Raw genomic sequence first — 26,888 nt, 5'->3', positions numbered from 1 at the left:
AAGACTTACTACCACCCTCAAGTGTCTGGCAGCCCAATATGCCAACACACCGTAAGGCAAGGACAGACTCGGGAGGCCAGGGTGAGGACGTCAAGTCGCACGTCAATCATCCCCCGTGATTGGATTGTGTGAAATTAACATGTTGGGTTGATTTAGCAGGCGGAGCGGTGTCGCACTCCAGTCAACTCGGCTTTGTACGCTGCCATTCAAGATGACGTGTGTGCAAAATTCGAATGATTTTTGTTTGTTGGCCACAAGCGAAGGACAGTGGAGTCGATCGAGTCGGATGACTTCAGAGGCAATTAAGGCTGTGAGCAGCGACGGACAGGCCACTTCACCCCAAATTTCAGATGGCGACCTATATCAGATGGCGTAGGCAAAAAAATAAATAAAAATCTTGCCGTGACTTTTCTGTTGATGATACATGCTTCTGATTGTTGCTCACGATACAAGTTATTTCTCAGTCAGATGCAAATGGAAAAATGCAAAATGCAAAAATGCAAAATGCAAAAATGCAAAATGCAAAAATGCAAAATGCAAAATGCAAAATGCAAAATGCAAAATGCAAAATGCAAAATGCAAAAAATGCAAAATGCAATCTGACCTTTCCACCGGAAAGGTGTTGCCGTGCCAAGGTCCGCTTGCAGAGCGACTGAGCAGGCCTTAAATCCAACTGTCAAGTGGACAGATGGTTTTATGCTCACTAATAAAGTCCCATTTTTAAAAAAGTTGGAAGCAGTTTGGAGTTAAAAGTGTGTCATAAATACGTTTATGACTTTCACCCTACCCTCCTCTCGAGATCACCGATTCATTGGCGAAAGGCTTTCGTTGCCAGTGGCCATGACTAATGTGCATCGTTTGCATGACACAATGCTGACATGAAGCTCATGCTGAGACGTCAAAGCGGCCTTAAGAATGTCATCCACTCGGCGATGCGCTGAGATGAGATGAATCATCCAAGGCCGTTTGTTTTGTGATTTCATAAAAATGGTGTTGGAGCTACTACATCTTTTCTTGTAGATTTAGATTCAGTCTATAGTCCATCTTGGTGTCAAATATATTATACGGGTTCAATGTGTACATTTCCCCAAACTGGCAAAAATAGTAAGCCTGTTACACAAATAAAGATTTTTCAAACCTTAAAACTTATTATTATTATATTATCTCTGGCAGAGTCCACGCATGAAGCTAGAAAATAAGATATTAAACAATTTTGGTCAAAGTAGGACTTCAAAGTGTGATTATGCTTTCAAAGTAGGATTTGAAAGGAAGGTTAAGGTTTCAAAGGATTGATTACAGCGGTTATAAAGTTGAGATTAAATATTCAGCCGTGAGAATGTGTCAAGGAAAGTGAGTCTGGTAGGCGTCCATAGACAGCGATTCGGCGCCGGCCAATCAAATTCGTCTATTAACGTGACGTCGTCTTCATGAGTGACTTATGACACCGCGAATCTTCAAGTTTTTCCCGCAACGACGACGTAAGTCATTCACTACTGTCTCTGTTCGGCTAGTAGCCATGTTTGATTTTTACTCTGTTCTGGCAAAAAAAAAAAAAAACGTCATGTCCGCTCTTCGCTCATTGGTTCATTCCACTGTCGGTTAGCTCAGGTTTGCCCCGCCTCAGAAATGCGACCGATAGGGCAGTAGACCAGACACTTTCGCAAAGCTGCGAGTGAGTCTGGATTTCCAGGCTAATAAAATTTGAACCTGGCAAAAGCAAGATTGATATTGTGAGTTCTCCACAATATCAATCTGCGACCGCTCCAACTGTGATTTGCTCGGAAAAGCTCGACATTCTGGACAATACTTTGATCTGATTGGACGATGGAAGAACTTCCACGCACGTCTACCAAACTTTTGTTTTGACCAGTCACGGCAACGCATGTGAATGTCGTCGTCGTAGACAAAAAAAAAAAAGTACGAACATCTTTACCAGATAAAAATGCATCTCGCTCTTTTTCAAAAAGGACTCAACGGGATCCGTACAAGACGAGTTGTCCATAGTTTGGAAACTCACAAATACCACGAGAATTCAAGGTTAATAGAATTGATGATGAAAAAATGTAAGTGTCAAATTAAGGTCACAATTTATAATAATGGCTATAAAATTACGGGTTAAAAAATCCAACTGTCAAGATATGTACGTTTTCAAGGTGCGGTTTCAAATTAGGGTTTCAAACTGTGGTTAAGGTTTTAAACTAGGCTTTTGGGATTTCAAGCCAGAGTTAAATTTTCAAATCAACATTTGAAGCTAAGGTTAGGGTTTCAAAAAATGTGTTTCATGACAGGTTTAGGGATTTCCTATGTTAAAACCCCAACACTGAAACACTACTTTAAAACCCTAACCTTGACTTCTAACCCTAATTTAAAAAAGGTTGGTTTACAAGATCAGGGCAGGGTTTCAAACAAGAGTAATGAGATGAAACAAGTGTCTCAAGAAAGGGTTAGGGTTCCGAGTGCAGGGCTTGGGTTTCAAGAATATATTTGGGTTTACAAACAGCCTTAGACATCAAAGAAGCAGTTTAAATCCAGGTTCTAAGAAAGGGTCAGGCTTTTCAAACGAGGGTTCGATTTTGAAAGGAGGGATTCAAGTCAGAGTTCAGATTCAAGGTAGGGTTTCAAGAAATTGGGGTCTCGACTGTTGGTTTGAAGCGTGTGCAGTCCTTTGCTTTGCACTCAGCAGATGGCAGTGCACCGCTTCTCATCTTTCCCTCGTCTTTGTTTTGGCGGCGCAGCGCACTGAAGCAGCCCCCCAATAAAGGGTTCTTATCCATTTGAATGGGTTGCAAACATATCATCAATGCAGCGCTTCGGTCTGCTTTAATTGTGAGCCGAGTGATACCATTGTTTGTCTTTCTTGTTTTTTTTTTGTGAAGCCCGTTTCGGAGAGGGAAAAAAAAAAACAGGACAAATATGCCAGAAAGCCCGAGTAAAAAGCTGAGGGGGAAAAAGATGCCTTATGAAAAGAGGAAAACAAACAATTCCTTTACGAAGGAGGCTAATCCCTCTTAAAGCGTGAATGGAAATTACAAGTGCATTGAGGCTTTTTTTTTTTTTTTGCCGCTGACGGTTAAACGTGATGGGAGGGATGGTATGCTGGAATAGTGTCACTGTTTGAATCCCACACGGTGGATTAATGGTTGAAGCGAGACTGAATGTCTGTTGCTCATGAGGAGGGCTTTAAAGTAGGGTGTCAATTCCAGGTTTATGGTTTCAAATAAGGGAGAGAGTTTCAAATTGGGATTTTCAGTGTTAGGGTCACAAATTAGGGTTTTGGGACAGGGTTAGAGTTGAGGGGGGTTGAGTTAGGGTTCTGGTAGGGTGAAACAATAGAAAGGTTGCCTACGAGACTTGGAACTCTATAACATTAAGGTTTCAAGTGAGGCCTAGTGTTTTAATGTAGGGTTTGAAACACACGTTGAGGTTTCACAAAATATGTTTTAAGGTTTTAAAGTAGATTTTCAAATCAAGGCTTGGGTTTCAAAGTTGAAGATGGAGTTAAGATGTTGAAATTAGGGTGACAAGTCAAGATTATGGCTTCAAAGTAGGGTTTCAAGATTGTTTGGGTTTGTAATTAGGAATTGAAGCCCAGGTGAAAATTTTGCAATTATGGTGAGAACCAAGATTAGGGTTTCAAACCAGGGTTAGGGTTTTAATTTAAGCAATTGTTAATTTTTTTTTTTAATCAACACAATCTCATTAAATATAAATTTATTGTTAATAATACAATTTTACATAATCTTTAAATGTCAATATTTTGTATACATTTTATTGTATATATTATAAATAATAAAATGAACAACATTAGTAAAATGGGCCACATCGTAGTGTATTACATAAACACAGCAAACTGATGAAAAACTAGTTTTGAAATCAGAGGCCAGTAAATACTGTTTAATTACTTCTACTTTTAAAAGTAACCCCAAAAATAATGCTTGCAATATCTCAACATTTTTAAAAGTGACGACAATTTGGGATTTTCGGAAGAAACATGGGTGCACGTAATATGCTTTTATGGGCCACTTAAAATTATGTAAAGCACCAGATTTGGGCCCCGGGCCTTGGGTTTGACACCCGTCCCAAAACATAGTTGGACCTAATTACGCTTGAAATTATTATTATTTTTTTAAATAATAATACAAATAAGCTTACTTTAATGAAATAACACAAATAGCCACAAGAATCTCAAAGTAATGTGCCAGCTGCTGAACATTTTTGTCTCTGAAGCGAGCCAAGCAGCTGTGCTGTGCAAGAGAGACGAGATATTGTCGTAGCAGTCAAGCTACTGTCACACACGCACGCGCACACACACAAACACTGCTCCTCTTAATGTAATATGAGCTGATCATGTCGTCTTTATGTGCTTTTATTTCCTATGGGCTCCTCCTCTCCTCCACTCGCCTCTTCTGTCAGCCTCGTCAAACACGCGCACACACACACACGCATTACATGTTCTGCTCATATCCACACACATTCACACACAGTCGGGGGCTCGAGGCTGCATCGATAAACCATTAAAAAAGAAAAAAGCCGGACCACCTCGCAGGGTCTCGATGAGTGCAAAAGGCCAGAAGAAAGCACAAAGAGGCGCATTCACCTTTCGGCCGAGATGTGTTTATTTTGCTGAGCCTGCGGGGGGCGCCGTCTGCGTTTTCTGAATGTCAATCACACAGGAAGTCACGCTGTAATCACAGTAAACCCTCACATTCTGTTCATTTTCCATTCATGCATATCTCGCACCTCCGTCAAGGCATCCTCTGACCTCTGTATCATTTCTGTTTCTTAAGTTTTAGTATTGTACGTACGTTCAGTCCTAAGGCCTTTTCAGACTGCACTTAGCAACGCGGACCTCACCATCAACAAGACCCCTCATTGTGTACTGCATGTGCTATGAGGTCTCGAGGACAGAATGGCGTGTCGCGTCATGCTAAATTGGAAAATGTTCAATATGAGAGCACTGTCGCGCATCAAATACGACTTGCTAGCAGAGTGACTTCAGGGTGCTAATAGCAATAGCAATAGCAATAGCAATAGCAATAGCAATAGCAATAGCAATAGCAATAGCAATAGCAATAGCAATAGCAATAGCAATAGCAATAGCAATAGCAATAGCAATAGCAACAGTGGGAGAAGCCCACTGTTACTTCCAAGTAACAATATGGGCATACGGTGGGTGCCAAAAAAATCTAAGTGCAGTGTGAAAAGTGTGGAAATGCCTTTTTCATCTTTTGAGATTTCCAATTAAACCTTCAAAGACCAACAGGTGCTTGTTTCCCCAGAAATGTGTGCAAATGTGGCGGCGCAAAGACAGTTCTCAAATGTAAAATATCAACATTTCAAGATTCCAGAAACCATTAATACCATTTTCCTTAATTTAGCACATACATCTATTTTAGTAGACACAAGTCAATTTTGACCCAGAGAAGCCTCAATGTACACAAACTTTGCTGTCCCTATACAAAATAATGACCTTTTAACAAATATTTTCATTTTTGGTGTATTTCACTTTCAGGAGCTATTTCAAATTTCAGGGTGAACACATTTTTTTAAAATAAGTTTAATGATGTCGAATGATATTTCAATTAGGAAACATAAATGTCAATATGGAACACTTTATTCATATAAATTCATGTTAACACTCACATCTACAACATTCCAAGAGAATCACAATGTCCCCTCAGTGGTGAGCTATTTTTAGAACAGAAACGAATCCATTTGTTTTCCTTTTTGTTTTTAGTGACTTTCATTTATATTTAGCATATTATTTATTTATTTATTTTGGGCAATTTATTCAATTTTAGTGTTTATTTTAGTTGTCCTTTTTTAAAACTCAATTTTCAATTTAATTTTAAATGACTTACTATTGTTAATATATATTGTTGTTATAGTTTACTGACAGTTCTATTGATAAGAACCCTGACAATTTTCCTGCAAGACATCCCCTTAACACAAGTGAATATTCTGCGGATGTGACATTATTAATTTCTTGGCGTAAACGATGCCAAAGCGCTTGTCATTACCAGCGGATTTACACGGCCAAACAGCAATTCCTCCTGCCTTCTTTTCTTTCACTTCTCTTTCCAGCGTGACTGAGGAGAAGCAGAATGGACTGTGACAGCCAGCTCGGGTCGCACCCACCTCCCCATTCCAGCGAAAGGGGTATGACTTATTTGCAGGGCTGGCCGGGAGCCGCGAGGTGAGGAGTCGGGGGGGGGGGGGGGGGGGGGGGCATTGACAGGATCATTTGCATGTCTGCCAAGTGGCAGGAAGGAGAGCGGCTGAAAGCGAAGTCAAATGGAAAAGATGGGATGCGATGGCGTCTGTAATACCCGTTTGGTTGGAGGTGCGGTGAGGAAATGAGTGCCGTTTGGCTGACGTCTCGTCTCGCACCTTGTTGAGTAGCTCTTCACATTGTTTTCAAAGAAGACACAAAAACAGAGTGAGAAAAGTTTCATGAATGCTATCACAACTTTTGTCTTTTACGCACTGAACAAAGCAAAAGGCTCAGGTTATCTTTGTAAGCCCCCCCCCCCCCTGTTAAATCTTCTTTTTTTTAGTTTGTAGTTTCAAATGTTTTATTTTTCTAATATTTTTTGTGTGTGCATTTTTGTAAACCTAACCCTAGTCTGAAACCTCAACCTAAGTTTAAAACCCGTCTTTGGAACTCTAAACAGTTTGAAACCCCAATTTAAAACCACAACAATAGTTTAAAACCCGAAACTGAGACCCTAGGCCAAGTTGAAACTCCAATTTTTGAAACTTAGCTTAATGCCCCACAACATTAATTTGCATAACTAGCACAAATTTTAAACCCTAACCCTCGTTGAAGACCTTATTTCATCTGTAGAATGCACACTCTGCAGTACAGGCGTGTTGATGCAAACCAATTTTTTATTTTTATTTTTTGCTGAATTTTATCTGATGCCAAACGATGCGAGTTCCACATTCATCCAGATCTTCACCACAATGTAACGACTTCTTCCTTGGTCCCAAGCGCCACCCCGGCGTCGGTGTTTATGATGTCATCACACTCGCCTTAAAACCACACACGGCAACACGCGTGTAACGTCCTGTACGTGGCGAGCGCAATGCACTTCTTTCCTTTATACGGCCGCCGTAAAGTTGGCAAGCGGCCGTTTGCTTTATTGCTTTTGCAAGCTTTCTCAGAAAAGTACGGCCGAGCATAAACGTAAACGACTTTGTGCCTTTATTGCTTTGCAAAGTCGTTTGGTGGCGCCCGGGTTTTACATGAGGTGCAGTAATCCAGCTATTGACCCCCGAGAGTCGATACCATCATATTTCAATTAAGGCAGTTGGCAGCAGTATGCCGTAGTAGGGGTGGAGGGGGGGGGGGGGGGGGGGGGGGTCACATTTACATGCTTGCGAGTTGAGCTAATGCTAAGAAGGCACATACATTATGTGTGTTGGCAACACTTTGCTACTGTATGCATGATTTCTTCTAATGAATCTAATATTTATTAGATTTGGTGTATATACTGCATAAAATGTTGCATGTATTTTATTTTAGCTTCATTTATTAAGCAACATATACATATGCATTTTAATATTTTTATTTGTTATGTATATTTTTCTGCAAATCCCTTTCAAAATGCAAGTAAAACTGAAATACACAAAAAATCGAATACATTGCCCAAAAAATTAAAAAGATAATACAAAATATTAATGAAAATTACTAAAATAGAATACTCTTTAAAAAAAAAACACATAACTAAAATTAGTAAATAAAACTAAAAACCATAAATTCTCATAATTATAATAAAATTAATACAACCAAAATAAAATGATTTAAAATGTGAATTAAAATCACTGAACTAAAAATAAACTTAAAAAACATAAAATGAATAACATTCGTAAAATTAATTAAACATAATAAAATAAAATAAAATTGAATCACAAAAATATGTCTAAATCATTAACATATAATGAAAAATACAAACGACTAACAAATACATTAAATGGATAAAGTAAATAAAAGTACATGGAAATAACTCAAATACAAAAATGAATAGAAATGCAAACATTAAATAAAATGGACACAAATAAATGAAAATAAGATCAATTAGATAAATACAATTGAAAAGAGATTACATTCATAGACTGACCAATGGAAGCTGAGCATATACATTTTTGCAAAAACATTTATGTGCTACTGTACCTAATGTTTTGTCCTGTCAATGCGCACGCTGCTCTTCTCGTGTTCAAAATACATTTATTGAGGAATTTTTCCTCAACTTGAGTATTCAATATGAAACTCATCAGCAGTTGTCTTTTGGTGATTTTTATTTATCTTTGTCTGTTTAAGGATGCAGAATGCATTCACGCTTGTTGAGCTCGGCGGGCGTGTGTGACGAGCCTCCATGCTAAATTATTCCTCAGGATTTTTCAAAAGCGATCCGACTCCGCCGGTTGACTTTTTCACATTGCCTTGTCAGACGCGGTTTTGGCTGTCATGCTGGGCCGCTCACGCTTTTTAACAAGACGTTTTAACACATTCCTACTCTAGTTTTTTTTTTTTTTTTTTTTTCGTTCAGCAACGTTCATCCGATGCTGGGCCTTAGCATGCAAACTTTCCTCTTTGTTCTCTTTTCAAGGGGATGGGGGCAAGGGGGGGGTTGGTGTTGATTTTTCACAAGAAATTATGCAGAAACTTGGTAGAAATTGTTCAAGCCTAATGCAAAGTGAGAAGAACTTTCTGAAAAACATGACTACATTAGCCGCACTCGGCACTAGGTGTTCAGGGTACAATGAAATCTAAAGACTCTTGGGGCAAAACGTGCTGTCGAGAGCATGGCGATGAACTGTGGCGTGGACACGGCATCATTCAAACTTGTGACAACTGACCCAAAATACGCTGCAGGCCGTGGTGTTTCTGGCACAGGGTGTCTTTCATTTGTGCAGCGTACAATACAATTTCAAGACTATCAAGAAATGTGAGAAATGTGGAACCCAGTGTCAGTAATCTTGTTCTCATGTTCTGGTGCAGGATACAGTGAGGGTTGTCAAGAATCTCAAGGCATTCAGGAGTGAAATGGGCTGCCCTATGGGTCATGTCAGGTAGGGTGCCCAGGTTTTCCAAATAAAAAATACATAAAAATACAAATAAAAAGACAATATCATTTAGCTGAAAATCAAATAAACAATAAGTTATCACCAGGAATTATTTATAACACATTTAACCGCTAGTCAATCTGGTGGTGCTATTACTTGAGCTCATGCTAAACTTATCTCGGATGACAGTTCAACAGCTGTAAATAAGAAAAGATAATAAGTGCACCCACCTTTATCCAACCGTTTTTGCTCGATTCCAACCGGTATTGGAAGCTCACTGTGCCGTTTAGCCGACGGCGGTCCCGCGTTGTGGAACTGGAAATATACAAACAGAAAAGTACAGCTTGTTTTGGACGACCACAGCATTAGGATAGTAGGACTACATTTCCCACGTTAGACCCGGAAGCGGGAAGTAGTTGTAGTTCTGGTAGTGTTTTAACGGTTAAATTCCTTGTTAACTCATTCACTGCCATTGACAACTATAGACGTCAAAAATAAAAAAAAGAGTATGAAAACTTTGACAAAATTTTTTGTAAATTTAGAAAATATATAAAATTTGTGAATAATCGTTAAGTCATGTGATTAATTACAATAAAAATTTTGAATCGCCTGACGGGCCTAATTTAAAAATAAAATAAAAAAATAAGGGGTGTTTAATCGTAATTAATCGCATGATAATTTTATATCTGTTATAAATGTGCAAAAAAATAATTCTAGGTTTTTATAAAAAATGAAATGAAAAAAAAGTTAAACTAATAGAAATAGTTCACATGAATTTTTAACGTCTATAGTCGTCAATGGCAGTGAATGAGTTAATTTGTTCATCGTATGAATCGCTATGACAACTGTGTGATCGACATGCACGTGGGTCATGGCTCAAACAAATGGCGTGCTGACTGTACAAAAAAAAAAAAAAAAAAGTGACTCTGACGAGACCTGCGTAATAATGCCACAAAACAATGACTCTGGATACAAGACTCAAAACCGGGACTGTCCCACGTAAACCAAGAGTGTCTCAGATAAACGGCGACGTCTGGTCATCGTAGGTATGACGGCTGTGAATGTATAGACTGTCCATCTCCTTTGTAGTAGCAACTCACTGATAAACGTGCTCAAATAAAAAGCTGGGTTGAGGAAATTTCTCCTCCAAATGGCATCCCAGCAACTTGAAAAAAAAAAAAGAAGCAAAGACCAGAAACACGATCCATTCACACCTTTCCGCCAGAACGGCTTAATGTGTTTTGCCGTGATTTTGGTCTATTACACAAAACACACTGCGAAATGTGCAAGGCACAATGAAATCGGACTCACGAGGCAAAATGTGTCTTGCCTAGTGGAAGGAAATGAAGCATTTGGTCAGTAGCAGGTACACTTGAAAGCCGAGACAACGGTTTGCTCGCGTGTCGTGGGCCAACATATGCCGCAGGCCTTGTTGTATCCTGCGGGCGGTGAATGCGTGCATGGTAAAATCTCATTTTAACACGATCAAGGCATTCTGGAGCAAAATGCGCTGCTGTGTTTCAGAAAACTCAAGTCTTGGTCAATAAGTAAAACAAGCCGGAGACTGCAAAAGCACGCACTACCTTATAAAGCCGACACGGTCTTCAAAGGCAAAAGCAGGCAACAGATGATGTTTTTCCGCCAGTTTTCGCTGGGAAAATAGTCCGTTTCGTCATCTCTAAGGCTTGAGGGTAAACGGAGTAAAAAAGGTGTCACAAATCAAGAGCGGTGCTTTTCTAGCAATTGGCAGCATATACACGGAAACACAAGAGAAAGTGCTTTAGAAGCATCTCATCGATTGCTCTCTCCAGATGAATTGTTTCAATCAAAATGAAATATTAAAGTTCTGTGGAGCATTTCAATGAAATGGAGTTTACTCTTTGCCTAAATACATTTTAAAATGCTGCTACTGGTCTATAAATCATCGAATGGTTTGGGACCTGAATACATTAAGAAATGCTGATTGAATATAATCTGAGGTCTGCAGACTCGGGCCCGGGTTTCAAAGCAAACACGGTGACACATCTATTAGCTGTTATGCTGCACACACGTTGGATTAAGTTGCCAAAAAAAGAGAGTACAAATGTTTTAGTTCATCTTAAAAGCTTTGCCCCTCCTCTCATATCTTTGATTCATGTATTTTAAATTCACTAGTTACTTTATTTCCTTTGCTTTTTAATGTCTTAAGATCTTAGCAAATATGTTTAGAAGTTGTTAATGTTAATAAGCTACTTTTTTCTCTTTGCTTTATGAATGTCTTCAGTTGTTCTGTTTGTAAATACTTTTAAGTTGTTGTGCTTTTTGGTTGCGTGAAGCACATTGAGTTGTTTATAAATAAAGCTGACTTGACTTTCCTAAATCTAAGTCTACACCCCCCCTCCCCCCCTTTTTTTTTTTTTGAACGTCCAGGTTTGAGTTCAACTTGGCCACTGTACCTAACAGAGGGTGAAAAGCTTGCCAGTATATTGAAGTTGGCGTGAGAGTGAGCTAAATAAAACAATGGGCCAGAACGACGCGAGCCGGAAAGGTGAAGCTGGCGCACGCCGAGGTCACGCCGCGGCCGGCCTCCCGCGCGCGATGCGGCCGGCCTAATGAAGAGGAGGAACGCCGGCGTGCCGTCCGCTGCCAAGTTGGACGCGCTGAGCTTTTTGTGAATGCTTTTGTTTGTTGCCAGTTAAACTTGCAAACACGAATGATAAGAAGTTGGGGAAGGGACAAACTTTTGGAAAATTCCACCCCCGAAGCCCGTTTAACTTGGCATCGAGAAATTTCGTTACCCCGTCAATCATGAGTACACCCCGCAGAAAAGTCTCAAGAACCCAGAAGAGATAGAAAGTCCACCATTTTTGTTTTAAGCAACCATTTTAGGGTTATTTCAACCATGTCCAGGTAAACAGACGGGAAATGCTCAAGTGTGAAAATTAGGGGCTCGGACTCGCACCCAAAATCCGCATTCTCTATTCATGTCCACGTAAATGAACGAATACCGAATGAACTCGATTCAGTTACTTATTGTCTTTTTGCCAAATAACGCTTCAAAATCCTTCCAGTTTGATCTCAATCGCAAATACGGTGTCCAAAGTGATTTCCAAAGCCTCGTTCATTCGAAGATTTGAAGACGTATCGACGAGGTAAGACGAGGTATTGATCCGGATTGTTTGCCGGTGTAACCAACTGAAAAGGTTTTCCTTTTTACTTTCAAATAGCTTACTTCAACTTCAATGATCTTTCGTCATACCCTGGTCAAGGGTACAATCCAGGGTGTTTTTCTTGCTTTTGGTCCAGTAAAGCCAATAATGTGCTAACCTGTCGTCTGCCGGCGTCCAAACAACAATTCACACGACACATGCCAATCCCACATACGAACAAATAGAGACATCAGGGACACGTTCTGACTCAAATCTGCAAAATTCTGGTATGTTCGTTATTAATGGCCAATTTGCATCCCTATTCGTGCACAGACCGAGTGAAAACGTTTTTGTTTTGTTTGACCAACGTTTGATGACTTGCCATAAAGCAAAATTATTTGCATGCCCTGGAACTCTTTCAAAAGACAGACCCTGAAGCCACTTTCGCTGAGCGACAAAAGATTGGGACGCACCCTTGCCGGAGAACTCATAGCAAGTCAGCCATTTTGGTTTAAAGGGGCAATTTTAAGGTCATTTTCACCATTTCTAGGATGCTCCTCAACAATTTTTGTTCGATTTGTACCACATTTAAACCAGTTTGCCTAACATGAAATTTAGCAGCCATGTCTGTTACGCAACAGCCGATTTTGGCAATTGCGACGTGTCGCAGCACTAAAATTGCTCCTGACAATGATTTCTGTAAATGTGTATAGGCAGTAGGCATGACCTTTTGTTGTTGTTCACCTGTTGCTGTATTTCGGTCATTGCGTGATGGCAAAACTTGCATAAGACTCAAAACCATAACAACAGAACTCCACAAGGTCAGCGTTTGTTCAAATGTCCTATTTACCTATTTTTGTCGAGAACGCGCACATGGAAGAACACAAACAACATGAAATAGCGCAGCCTTGCCCTGCGAGTTGCGTTTTGTGCGTGGATAATGGATCCGTTGAATGCAGAACATGAAGGAACCCCCCACGCTCCGTCATTTCGCTGGCCGATAATGCGAGATAATGTGATCACGCCGGGCCGCAAACAAACACAAGATGGCCGCACACCTGACCTCACCCTCTCCGAGTGCAGACAGATAAAAGGATGTTGTTCTCAATGCTATCGTGTCCCCCGTCGGCATGAATAATGAAGGACGTGCACCTTGTTTATCTTTCAATTCAATATTTACTCCTTGTCAGACGCATTTGGGGGCTTTTCATCAGCGGCGTTTTCTTTTCTACCCTCCGCGGCATTTGTCCTCATTGTTAATGTTTGATGAACACCACAATGAAGTGCTACGCTGTCGCTACCTGCGCCCCACTTGTGTTTTTATTATTTTGTCTCCCTGCGGACCGACGCCAGCATCCCCCCGCTAACCCCCTAGCCAACATCCCCGCTTCCTCCCGTGAGACCCCACCCCCGCCTTTCCCCTTTATTTCCCATCACTTCCTTTTGTTACCCTCAAGGTAAATTTGGGATGAATTGAATTAGGCAAGGAAAAGTAGGTCATCGCTCCATTGTGTTGTTAGAGTGAAGGTTAAATCCGATGCTGGTGAATTCCCAGCAGTCAGGCAGTGTTAAAAAAGAAAAAAAGAAAAAAAGCTTTCAAAGTAGGGTGTCAAGAAAGGGTTGCGGTTTCAAGATGAGGTTATAGTTGTAAAGTAGGGTTTCATGTTATGTTTTGCAGTTTCGAATTTTGGTTTCAAGTCTAGGTTACTGTTTTGAACAAAGGCTAGAGTTTTAAACTCGGGTCAGGGTTTCAAAAATGGGATTCAGGGGTATAGATGGTTTTAAGAGTTTGATAAAAAAAGGGTTGAATTGTAAGGGTTTCAACATATATTTTCAAGCCAAGGCAACAGTTTAAAAGTGGGGTCCCAAGCCGATATGTCGCCTGAAGCGACATTTTTAACACATTCTCACTTTCTTTTTTTTCTTTTTCTATAAAGAGCTCAGTTTTGTTCATTCGGAAATGTCATCATCATTGCTCTTTATTTTTTTAGTATTTTTATTTATTTATTTATTTATTTATTTATTTTTTTTCCGATTCGATTGTGTGGCTTTGCCTGACGAAGTGTCTGGTGGGTGTCGGCCCGTATGACATCATTTCCATTAGGGGGTAAGCCCACTTTTACTTGTCCTCGAGTGATCCTCCAGTAGACGCCACTCTACCTTTGACAACGTGTCACATGAAAGCTTTGAAATGTGAAACTTTATACCTTGTTTGAAACACTAACATTGACGAAAGCCTCATTTAAAACACAGGCCGTCTCAAAACTTAACTAAGCTTGGAAGCATAAAAATACTTTCACACACGATACACCAACCCTGCCTTTAAATCTCAACCCAATCTTGACATCCTACTTTGAATTGAAACCCTAAACTAAAATTAATCAGGCATGCGACTGACTTTTATTTAGGGCATTTCATCAGTTTCAGGTTTTGTTCAAAACCTCTTTGGACCATTTTCTTGACATTCCCACACAATTTAAAGGGCATTCCTCTCCCCACTCTTGATTTTGTTTTAAAAGTCTTCCCTCCTTTACATCATTTCTCCAGCATGGCGATCAAAACTGCGTCCTCTCCCTCGACCATTCATATTTGTTGATTTGTTGCTCGCGTGTTGCAACAGCACAAACGCGCATACTAAAAAGTCACACAAAAATTACCTTGAGGCTGTGCAATGTCCAACGGCCGCCATCTAATTACTGACTTTGATTATCCCCCCCCCCCCTCCATTTTGTGTTTTAGCGAGCACCCACCAACGGGCGGGTGCTTGGTGGGGAGAGGGCATCGCCATTGATCGCCTCACTTTCCAGCCTCTAATTGAGCCAAATGGGAACGGCAGTTGCCAGAGTTCGCTCTCCTCCAGTGTTTACATGCCCGTCCGCCAGAGACCCATTCAAACCAAACTCCTGCGGACAAACACACACAAACACATGCATGTGTGTGTGTGTGTGTGTGTGTGTGTGTGTGTGTGTATATACATACAGTACATGCTCACTTGTGATGAAGGCTGGACATTACAGATGGGCCCACAGATGCTACAGGGAATGAATGCTGTTGTCTAATGACGCACATCAGAGCTGTTATTTCTTCATAACACAATGTGTGTGTGTGTGTGTGTGTGTGTGTGTGTGTGTGTGTGGGTTGGGAACTGTAATTGCCAGCGTGTGCCATCGGCGGGCCCTCGTCATTAAAATTCACACGTGAACTCGCCTCCGCCGGTGTTGGTAATTGTGGTCAAGCGGATCTGACGCGAGGCGAAAGAAAAGGGGGAGCCATCCGCGGTCCGGTTGCTCGGTCTTCAAAAAGACGAAAGCGCTAACGATGTCAAACCTTTAAATTACAGTGAAACACTTAAAGGCTTGAAAAGAAGATGTTAAGGCTTGAAGAAGAGAGAAGAAGGTAGTGAAGGAGAAGTCGGGGTTTTGAATTCGGGATTAGGGACGCAAACAAGGTTGGGGTTTCAAAGTAGGGTTGTCGAACAGGGTTCGGGTTTCAAGTTAGGTTTTTAAGGCGTAATTAGGGTTTTTAGCAAAGATTAGCATTTTAATACAGAATTAGTGTGTGGGAGGAGGATTTGAAGACAGGATTAGCATTTTAAACTGTTGCTGCATGTTCCGTTTGATTTTTTCTTTTGTAAATTTGTTTGTAACCAGTTTGCATTCTGGCTTCACTCTTGTAGTATTTTTTCAGGCCCGTGTAAAAAATTGTTCTTTGTTTTTTGTCCTGTTCCCCTAAGATTTTTTTCTGGTGAGCTTCCTCGCTCTATTGTCCCATCACTGAAGAAGCATGTTTTTTCTTAGATTTTTTGTTGTGGGACTTTTGCTTGCTTTTTCATCTGGCACCACAGTTTTCGTTTTTTTTAAACCAGTTTTGTATTTAACTGTTGTATTTCTTCCTTTAGTTTATGAAATAAAGGCTGTTGCTGTCATATTGCTTTGATGTCCAACAAGTCGCAATCCGTGACACAAATAAGGGCGATGTTCCAATGAGGTTGTCACAATAGAGTCGGGTTTTGAAGTTAGGGTTTAAAGTCAGAATTAGGGTTGCAAACAAGGGTTAGAGTTTCATGCTGACTTTTGAAGCCAGGTTTAGGGTTCTTAAATAGCATTATAGTGTTTGAAACTCAGGTTGCAACTCAATGTACTTTACGTCAGTGGTCCCCAACCTTTTCTGTACCACGGACCGGTTTTAATGTCTGACAATATTTTCACGGCACAATCTAAAGGTTTAGCTGATAAAAACAAAATAAAAATGACAAGAAAAAAACTGTGGTATTTTCTCTATAATAATAATGGACGTAAATCTACTGTGTAATCATGTGCAACTTTATTAACGGTGTCCGTAACGTCGCACCAACAACAGAACGTCACACGAGCAACATCGTTTCTGCCCCCCAAAACAATGCAACACACTCTGGGCTGCTCTCAGTGCACTTGCCTGTGTGGACGTGGCGGCCATCAGCAACTTCTCCTGCCCCTCATGTTCACGTTGTTTCCGTTGAAAATACTCCAAAGGCTTGTCTTTTGCTGTGGGGCGCTTGCTCTCCAAGTGGCGAACCAGTTTTGAAGGCTTCATCGCCTCATTAGAAAGCCGCTCACCGCATATTACGCACAGCGGGGCTTGGTGCGTGGGAATCGCCCGTGGCGATAAAGCCATATTTTAAATACGATTCTTGATACTGCCCGTTAAAGGCAGCTTTCCCTTTTTTTTAGAGGGTCCAGGTTCCTCTTCTGTCCCTTCATTGGACCGTTTCCCCTTCGCAAAGAAACTTTTTAAATAAGTTTGTTTTTTGCTCATTTTGCTAGCTTGGAATTAAATTTAGCGTGACGTATCATGTGACGTGTGGTGTAGCGGCCTTGACGTGCGTCAAGTGAGACGGATGTAACAGACAGAATCCGGCCACTTTTCAAAATAAAACATAATTTTCGAAAACAATAAAAATAATGCAATTTTTTTTCTTTCGGTACCAAATGACCTACGGCCCGGTACAAAATTACCTAAAAGTGCCTTTAAACACATTTACAAACAAAATAACTAATTACATCTAAAAAAACAAAGCACAGAAATAATTTACTAAAATTATTTAAGTAATGTACAGTGCAAGCAAAGCTTAAGGATTCAAAACAGGATTTCAAGTAAAGATTAGAGTGTCAAGTTGGGGTTCAGATCTCTTTACAACAGCGGTGCTTGAGCCTTATAAAAACTGCCTAGCAACAGATGACATGGCAAGCGTGAGACATGACAAAGGGGGGGGGGGGACATTGTAGAGACTAATATCATTTTCCATATATATTTACATTTACACCACCTACTATATCAGTTATATGTACTGTGATTATGTCAAATTTTCCAAGCAGTGAAAAGACTCATTTGATCTTTTTTAAATTTGAGCTCTTTAAACTTAGGCCGTCATTTACCGTAACCGCACGCAATTGAACCCCATCCACTCAAGAGGGCTCCGGACCGTATTGATTACGGTCCCGCATTAAACATTGAAGTCATCACCGCGCCTGGTTAAATGATTGTATAATGAATAATAGATGAGATTGAAAGGCCGGGAAGGGTAATAAATGGTTCTGGGTGATATTCATTCAAGTGCTGCGTTTGACTTTTTCAAACTGCTGCCTGGCATCATAAATCAGATGAGAGGCCAGTTTAAAAGTTTATGACACACATTTGTGTCACAGATTGTTTCAATGCGTGTGTGTTTGCGACAAGTTTTGTTTTGTTTGTTTGTTTTACTGTAACTGCAGCTGGACGGAGTCCAGGAAAAAGTTCCCCACGGGGAAAATAAAAGTATATCGTATCGTATCGTATCGTATCGTATCGTATCGTATCGTATCGTATCGTAAGAGATGGAGGTGGATACAATGCAAGAGCAGGTAAGTGCCTCATTTGCTGACCCACAAAATGGCAAAAAGTGTTGTTTTCCCGTTTTCTCAACTGTTTACAGGTTTTGTCGTCTAAGATGCCACAAGAGGGCACCAAAGTCAAAGAAAAAAGGAAAATAGAACATTTACTGGTTCTGATCTACATCTGAAGACAAATGCAGTTCGAGTCTCTCGATGTGTTTAACGACATCTTAAAGCACGCAGAGGAGATCTTGCGTCGAGCAAGTGAAAGCGTTGTCTTTCTGTGTGTGTGCGTGTTGAGCGTGTGCGTGAAGGACGCCCCCTTCAATCACTTGATGTATGCAAATGTGGGCAGGCCCGCCGTAATTTACAACGCGGCCTCTGTCGCGTCTAATACATTCCGCCGCGTCTCAGTGTTTATCATGTCAAGACGACTTCACTCTTGTCCCTCTTTAGCCTCGCCAGTCTTCCGCCTCCCCGTCCTCCCCTTCGGGGGGGGGGGGGGGGGGGGGGGGGGGCTGAAGTGGAGGAGGGCGGGGGCGAGACAGCTCGGTAATTAGTTCTTGAGCGCGCTCTGGCTAAATATTCCCGCCTCGTGGCTTCCATCCGAAATCCGAGAGCTCTGATCCCAATCCAGACTCCAAACTCTTAACAAGCGGCAGCAGGGGAAGGTTAATAAATAAATGAACGTGTCTTAATAAAACAACAAGTGCTTCACTTCAGGGTTTCAAAGTAGGGGTTATTGTTTATTCAAATGAGGGTTTGAGTCAGGATTGGGGATTTAAAAGTTTCAGGACAGGGTTTTGGTTTCAAACAAGGATTTAGGTTTCAAGCCATGGTTAGAGTTTTAAAATAGCGTTTAAACAATTGATCGGGTTTTAAAGGAAGGTTTCAAGCAAGGGTTTAAATAGGGCTTCACGTCATAGGATTTCAAAGGAGTGTTTTAAGCCTGGGTTAGGGTTTCAAAATAGGGTTTCAAACCAAGTTTAGGTTTTTAAAGTAATGTTCCAAGCCTAGGTTAGGGTTTCAAAATTGGGTTTCAAACCAGGGTTAGCGTTTGAAACTCCTCCGTCTTTATTAGCTCTCTTTTTATGCATTAGGATTTCAAACAAAGATTTGGGTTTCAAAGTAGGGCTTCAAGCCATAGTCGGGGTTTCAAAATAGGGTTTCAAATAATAGTTAGTGTTTGAAAGTAAGATCTTAGGAAAGGGTTAGGATTTAAAAGTAGTGTTTCCAACCGGGGTTAGGTTCGGTTTGCAAAGGAGGGTTGAGACATTATTAGAATGACAAACAATGGATTTAGGTTTCAAAGCAGAAAGCCAGGGTTAAGGTTTCGAAAATAAGATTTCAATACTGAATACTAAATAGGGTTTTATGACAGGGTTGGTCTTATTTGCAAGACTTAAGGATTTAAGTGTTTCAATTTGGCTTTTACAGCCAGGATAAAAGTAGAGTTTTTTAAAGACAAGTTAAGGATACAAAAAAAAAAGGGGGGGGGGGGGGCGGGGGTTCAGCAAGGGTTTCAAGCCAGTGTTGAGGTTTCAAACAAGAATTTGGGTTTCAAAGTAGAATTCAGGTCAGGATTAGCCTGGGTTATGGTTTACGAATTCATTCTGGTAAAATAAATAAATAAATAAGTAAATAAAAGTGAGTCAATAAAAGAAGAAGAGATGGAAGAAGACTTTGAAAATCGGCCATTCGTCAGCCGTCAATTGTCTCTTGCTGTGGCTCTCATTTAGCCAGATGATTGCCTCGCGCGGCCCCGGGGAGCCATTTCCAGCACACTCTATTACTTCCTGCAGCACTTTACTCTCCCGCCAATATCAAACGCTCAATAACAACAGGACGGAGCTGCGTGTAAACTCCTCAAGTCTATTAGCTCGACGCCGATTCATCCCAACAGCCAGCGTCGATACCAGGGAACCCCAGAGGAACATTATCCATATTGAAACAACTCGGGAGGCTCGTGCCAGTCTGCTGCATCGGAGGGCGGAGTAATGAAAAATGTCGGCGGCGCATTAAAAAGAGAGCTAATAAAGACGGAGAAGTAACGAGCAAACAAACTAACTTTGGGGGGGGTTGACGGAGCCGAGCGGGGGGGAAGCGAAGGCGTGCCACGAGAGGTAATGGCGGAGTGACTAAAGTAGGTTTCAAGTCAGAGTTTGGATTTCAAAGACACATTTGAAAGAAGGGTTCAAGGAATACGTGACTCACTGCGCCAGTTTCAGCAGTATTTCGTCCAGAATCAATTTGATGACTCCATTATTTTTCATGTACAATTATGACCTTTAAAAACAAAATGTTCCACTTGCTCTCGACAGAAAATGACATCACCTGTGCTGTGGAATTAGGAAACGACCAATCATGACTCACCTGTTTTCTGGGTTTGGTCAGCAAACTGAGCCGTGATTGGTTGTTAACTAATTCCTCAGCACAGCTGATGTCAATCTTTAGTCAACATCAAGTGGAAAAAATATTTTTTAAAGGTATTATTTCTACAAGAAATTGGCTGGCAACCAGTTCAGGGTGTAACCCCGCCTACTGCTCGAAGCCAGCTGGGATAGGCTCCAGCATCCCCCCGCGGTTAAGAAAATAAATATTATATATAAATATTAACTTTTTATTGCTGAAAATTACTTAATTAGTCAAGTATTCCTTTAAGGCACTTATACTTTTTTTTAAAGGTATTAATTCTATATGAAAAATAATGAAGTTACCAAATTCATTCTGGACAAAATATTAACTTTGTACTGCTGAAAATGGCCCAATGAGTCATGTATCCCTTTAAATTTAGGTACCGGCACGTCCTTGGTTTAAAGTATTAGAGATAGGTCAGTGTAAATGTTTCATATGAGGTTTTCAAGCCGGGGTTGGGGTTTTAAAGTAGCGCTTTAAGACAGGATTCAAGGATTCAAAGCTAGATTTCAAGACAATAATGAGAGGTAGAGTTTCAAAGTAGGGTTTCAAGTCATGGTAAGGGGTTTAAAGTAGGGGTTTTGGCCAAGACTTAAGGTTTCAAATAAGGGATAGGGTTTTAATGCCAGGGTTATGGTTAGGGGTTATTGTTTCAAGTCCGGGTTATGGGTTTCAAAATAGTGTACTAAAAACAAGTGTAGAGTTCTAAATCATGGTTAGGATTTCAAGACAGAGAGTCCTTCTTATACAGTTGGGCAGGACCCCTGGGGCAGGAACTTGGCATTTTTTGCCGTACTAGAATGAAGTGTAATTGCACCTCCGCTACAGTAGGTGGCAGTGGTGTTTTCATTGTCAGTGTGTGCGCAGGGAGTGCAAACCACGTTAATACATTTATTCAGCTAATTCCGTGTTTTTGTTTTCTTTAATGTGAATACGATTACAATGAGTTGGGCGGTGCAAAAATTGTTTCTTTCTTCTTTGAGGAGTGTAACAAAAAATAATAATATAATAATAATAATAATAATAATAATAATAATAATAATAATCGAGGACCAGGTAGGGGTTGGTGTTTGAAAATTTGTGTTAAAGCACAATAGTCAGGATACTCACAATAAAGTTATTGCACTTTTGTCTCTCTGGTTTCCTGGACAGGAGGCGGCACAAGAGTTGAGTGAGTTGGAGGGTAAAGCACATTGGTGCTGTTTCTGGTCCAAAGCCTCTCAAAGCTGCCCGAACATCCTGTTGCCTTTGAGACCCGCAACTCGCTGCCATTCATTATTAACGGCTGGCATTCGTCGGCTTGTCTCGACATCACCTGAGAAGAGAAGAGGCCGCACGCGCTGTAAACAAAAGATGAAAAAAAAAAAAGCCTGCGAGCCTGCCGCTTTTCTTATCGCCGCCTGTCAACGCCGGCAGCCGCAGGGTACTTTGGAGATGCCCTCAAGTAGCAGATAGCGGGAGGAGGAAGAGAACCACGGTGACTGTCTCCTGTGTTAAAAGCAATAGAAGGACCACAACAAAGGCAGAGCGCCTGACAGGCAGGACGACAAATAGCCAGCCGACCCCCCAAAAGCATTCAAGTGCATTGAAGGAGAAAAAAAAGAAAAAAAAAGATGAGCTGGTGTCTTCATAATTCATGTCAAGAAAAAGAATGATGTGGCTGGAGGATGATTGGCTACCTTTCACGTGCAACAAAAGACACAAACTTTTAAGTATTTTGCGTCGTTACATACGGTATATTTGCAAGGTTTCAATGTCAAAGTAGTTTCAAGACAAAATTGTGGTTTCAGTTACAGCAGTTATTAAGCCGGGGTTCTGCTTTTAAAGAATAATTGCTTAAAGAGTCAAGTTGAGTCAAACATTTTCTCGACAATATTATATTCTATGCGCCCCTACTAGTCTGAACACGACATTGGGCCAGTGGAAAGTATTCAAACAAGGGTTCCATAACAGGATTATGGTTCTAAAGTAGGGTTCAAGCCATGGTTAGGGTTTCAATGCGACAAGTGAAATTGCTTTGCAAGTACATTTCTTGACATCATCCCCGCTTCACCACATTTGTACTTGCTGGCCAAATTAGCATGGGAGCCTCCTCCTTGCTGAGGGTTATTTAGGAGGGAAGAAAAATCAATAACGAATCACTTCAATCGCAGACGGCTCTCTCCGAGGGTTTGAGTGAGAGGCCGTCAGGAGCTCAAACCTGGGGAAACTTAAAACCCAAAAGCTTTTAATTTCGAGAAATGTGCTCAGGTAAGGCGAGCCCGTTTACAGGCAGACATCTAAAAAGATGGAATCGATAAACATAATTATAGAGCCGATGGTGAGCGATAGAAAGCGCTGGATTAAAGCCTCGGCAAAAGGAACCAATAGAAATTGTATCCTGGAGGAAATGTATGGAATTAGGCAATATTGTTGGCAATAATTAGGGGATGGGCGAGTACCAATATCAGGTATCACGATCAAGCTCATATTGTCTTTATTTCATTTTTTTAATAAAAAAAATCTGACATTGAGTTAGTCCTCCTCAGCAATAGTTGGCGCTATACTTGCAGCATTTTGGGGGTGGGGGGATTGTTTAATTGATATTGTACAATTTACAACAATAGCTTTTCTTACCACCAACGTCACAATATAACGAACGGACAAATGATTAATTAAAACATAAAAAAGTGAAGCAAAAAATACAACATGCCAGTCATCTGCGTCAGAAACAAAGGTTGTTGTTCATATTTTTTTTTCAAGCAGCAAAGTTACACTAACGTGCCATTATGCTCGTCCCAGTAAAAAAATTAATCTGGCCCAAGTCCAACAACCTTGAACGCTCACATTCGCACAAAAAAAAAAAAAAAAAAACTGCGACTAATCAAACGAGCGGTCAATGCGACTTATTTTGAAAAGGAGCCTCAGGAGAAACGTCCAATCAAGGTCACCGGCCCGGTCTCCGCCGGTACAAACCTAATAGATTCGAATTGCATTACAGGCGACCAATCGGGCCGCAAATCGCCATCGCGCGACGCGTCGACAACGATTCCCCGAGTATGCCAGCGATCAGTGAGCAACCTTGAAGAAATGTCAGCCGCTCGCCGCATGTGGTGTGTGTTTAACGGCCAGCCGGCGGCGGTACGCGAGGTGCCCACTCGAGTGTGGATCAGCGCGATGGGGGGGTGGGGGGGGGGCGCGGTGCGGCGTCTTTGTCAAAGTCACTGCTCACCTCCTGCACCACCTTCTGCCCTTTTTAACACGATTGAGCTACGAAGCGAGCTGAATGACTGCCAGACTGGAAGACGCCAGCCGAATAGAGAGGTCTCTGGCAGCTGAGGTGCGTTCGCAACCGAGGCACCTCCGCTCAGGGAAAATCAGCGGTGACTCTAATTTGTTGGGGTGACGGAGGCGAGTCGCGGCTATTGAGAATTGCTGGAATCAAACCAAGAGGACGGAAGTTTGCAGAATGTGAAAACAAGAATGAAAATTGACATTGGTCCTTTTATTGTGGGTCTTCTAATGGTAGACAGGACTGGTAGACAAGACTGTTAAATTTAATGTTGCACACTGAAAAACACTTAAAAAACAAAAATTTGAGAATTTTTAAACGAAATGGCCAAAACGACCACACAATGGCTGCTTCGAAGCTAAACCGAAATTGCAGATATGCGGTTTCTTTTTAGGCATAGCTCCTTAAGAGTTTATTGTGGATCTACTTATTGTAGACTTGTCAAACAAACCTCATTGCTAAGTGAAACTGGCTTTGAGGGTGAATATTCAAAAATTCTAGGGGGAAGTTTGTTATAAAATGGCCACTTCAAATTTAAATGGTAGACTTGCTGTGTCTTTTCTGGCGTCAGTTCTTGAGACTTTTTTTGTGGGTCTATGCTAGGCATATTTCTTAAAAGTTCTGGTTGTCAAGTGAAACTGGCTTCAGGAGCTGAATTTTCTGGCAAATTATATGGTGATATTTTAAATAAATATTCCAAAATAAATAAAAAAGCCCTTTTCACACTGCACTCAACGACAGCGTGCCCATATTAGGAAGCACTGACGTTGCAGCCTACCAGGAAATGAGAACGGTGATTTTGCCACTGGTTATACTGCACCTCGACAAGCTTAAAAGAAAAAGGAAAGCATTGACTTATTTTTAGGAGGAGGAGGACATGAGGAGCAGAGAAAAACGGCGGGAACTTGGGTAGTTTTAATCACGCCGTTACTTGTAAATAAGTCCGTCAAAATAACACATATATCATTCTGCCATCTGCTTGTGTGACGTCAATGGCGCAACAACTCTCAACATTTTCCAATCAACGCTACATTCTGTGGTCCCTGCCCCTCACCATATACACAATGCATGGTTTTGATGGCATGCTAAATGCAGTGTGAAAAGGGCTGGCCACTTTAATCCAAAACGGAAACTTTTTGTAGTTATACGGATAATAGACACATCAACCAAATGTCATATTGCAAAGTGAAACTTTGATATTTATACATCACATTTTGGGGGGAATTTTAAAATGAAACAATATAATAAAAATTACCATTTAATGGCCACTTCAATCAAAAATGGTCGTCTCTTGTCATTTCTGGGTCCATGAGACCTCGTCGGTCTACTTACGATCGACAAGCGGGTCAAATGTTAGGTTGCTAATTGAAACTCAACTCAACTCTAATCAAAATGGCTGCTCAATTCAAAATGGCAGACTTTCTGTGTCCTTCCAGGCATTGACTTGTATTTGGCCAACCAAATTTAATTTACAAGTAGTTGAGTGGAAGTTGCTTCAAAGGCCGAATTTTCCCTAAAAATCCCACGGGGCACAACTGGGCCAATTTTGGGGGGTTTGTACCCGTGACCGCAACACTCTCACCGCCGTGCTCTCGGCCTCGAAACGATGATGATTTAAGCTAAATCCATACAAAGTCGAGTCACACAATCGCTTCTCTTGGTATTTGTTCTTGTCACATGATAAATAGACCTAAAAGAATTGTCAGCCAGTGCTGCAAAGTCACCATTAGTACAAGTAAAAAATAAAAAAATAAATAAAGGAAAAAAGTGCTTGTTCCTCCTCTGAGGTCGGGAACACTGTGTGAGTCAAACACATTAATTCAAGCAAATGTCCTATGGGATCACAACACAGGCATTGTGTAGTTGTTTGTTGTCGTCCGACACAATGTCCCTGTTAATCATCACAAGACTGGGAAACTAGGACATTGAGTCATCCATTAAATAACATGAGCCAACACAGCAGTTTGCTATCAAAACTATGCCGTTTTTCACGGACAAAAAGAAAAGGTTCACTCCTGACGTTTGGCAATGATGTATTGCTCGCAATTTTCTCTCCTGTCCTTTTCAACTTATAGTTCCAAATGCCAACAATAAGTCATAAAAGCTCCAAGTACAGTTTGAAAATTCAGAATAGAGTTCCACGTATGGTTTGGCTGGCAAAATGTCACAAGCGTAGGGCAACGCCTGTCACAGGACCCCTGCGGTGAGCTTGTGCCCCCCCCCCCCCCCCCCCCCCCGCATCAATAATCACGTTTGTTGGGGTCTGGATGTTTCTTGGGCTGGGGAGGAGTTCTGGTGGGGGGTGTCTGGTCGGTGCTGGATTTCACCTTCCTTGGTTTTCTTTGGTCCCCTCGGGTCTCCTGGTGTTCGGTTTAGGTGAACGGTATGAGATTTTTTCTAATAGGTTTTCTGGTGAGCTAACAAATACACGCACGCACGCACGCACATACACATACTCACCCACACACACACTCAAAAAAAAAATATAATAAAAAAAAAAAAAAAAATAATAATAATAATAAAAGAGCAATGATGATGACATTTCCAAATGAACAATACTGAGCTCTTAAAAAAAAAAATAAATAAATAAATAAATAAAAAATAAATAAAATAAATCACGTTTCCACCAAGCAGTTCACTTCAGTCCGCTTTGGAAGGGGTGTGTAGCACCACCACAACTTAAAACACTTCTGGTGCTTTAAATTAGTCACTTAAAACTAAAATGGCGCACATCTTTTTCTTTTCAAGCATGATTTCTTTAACTCGAGGTCAACTCATGATAGAGGTACCTTTTAAAGGTCGAGGGCTGATTTTTCAAAACCAATTCTAGAGGATTTCCCCCCACTTTTTTCTTTTTTTTTTTTAAATTGTATTTCAATGTCTGCAGACTCGGTCAATTACTGGAGCACAGAGTTCAAAGCAAACATGGTGAAGCTGCATTTAGATGTTATGCTGCTCGCAAATGGAAGAAACTGCCAAATGAAGTGGTCAGCCCCGAGTGTAAATTTGACCAGGTTAAACACTCACACAGATACCTATTAAATGTTTCCCCCTTTCAAACAGTAATTTTTTATTTCTTTACTTTTAAATGTTTTAAAGTCTTGTGTTGATGTTTTTAAATGTTGGTGAGTGTATGTTTTAGTAATTTTGCTGTTG

The 26,888-nt window shown here is 40.9% G+C and overlaps 1 protein-coding gene across 1 annotated transcript in view; it reads right to left on the bottom strand.

The window, feature by feature from the left end:
• LOC147176656 (uncharacterized) overlaps positions 1-17,040 on the bottom strand; it is a 36,621-nt gene extending 19,581 nt beyond the window's left edge. The window contains exons 1-2 of the mRNA XM_086071334.1: positions 16,632-17,040; positions 9,300-9,384 (exon numbers count right to left, since the gene is read on the bottom strand). Coding sequence (XP_085927460.1) covers positions 9,300-9,384; positions 16,632-16,850 — 304 coding nt within the window. The 5' untranslated portion in view covers positions 16,851-17,040. The remainder of the gene's footprint in view (positions 1-9,299; positions 9,385-16,631) is intronic.
• Positions 17,041-26,888: the final 9,848 nt, after the last annotated feature.

Source organism: Leptonotus elevatus, chromosome 3, assembly GCF_054856555.1.
Source record: "Leptonotus elevatus isolate MCC_2025b chromosome 3, RoL_Lele_1.0, whole genome shotgun sequence".
Taxonomy (NCBI): Eukaryota; Metazoa; Chordata; class Actinopteri; order Syngnathiformes; family Syngnathidae; genus Leptonotus; species Leptonotus elevatus.
The sequence above is the reverse complement of the archived record's forward strand: the minus strand, read 5'-3'. Positions and strand labels throughout refer to the sequence as shown.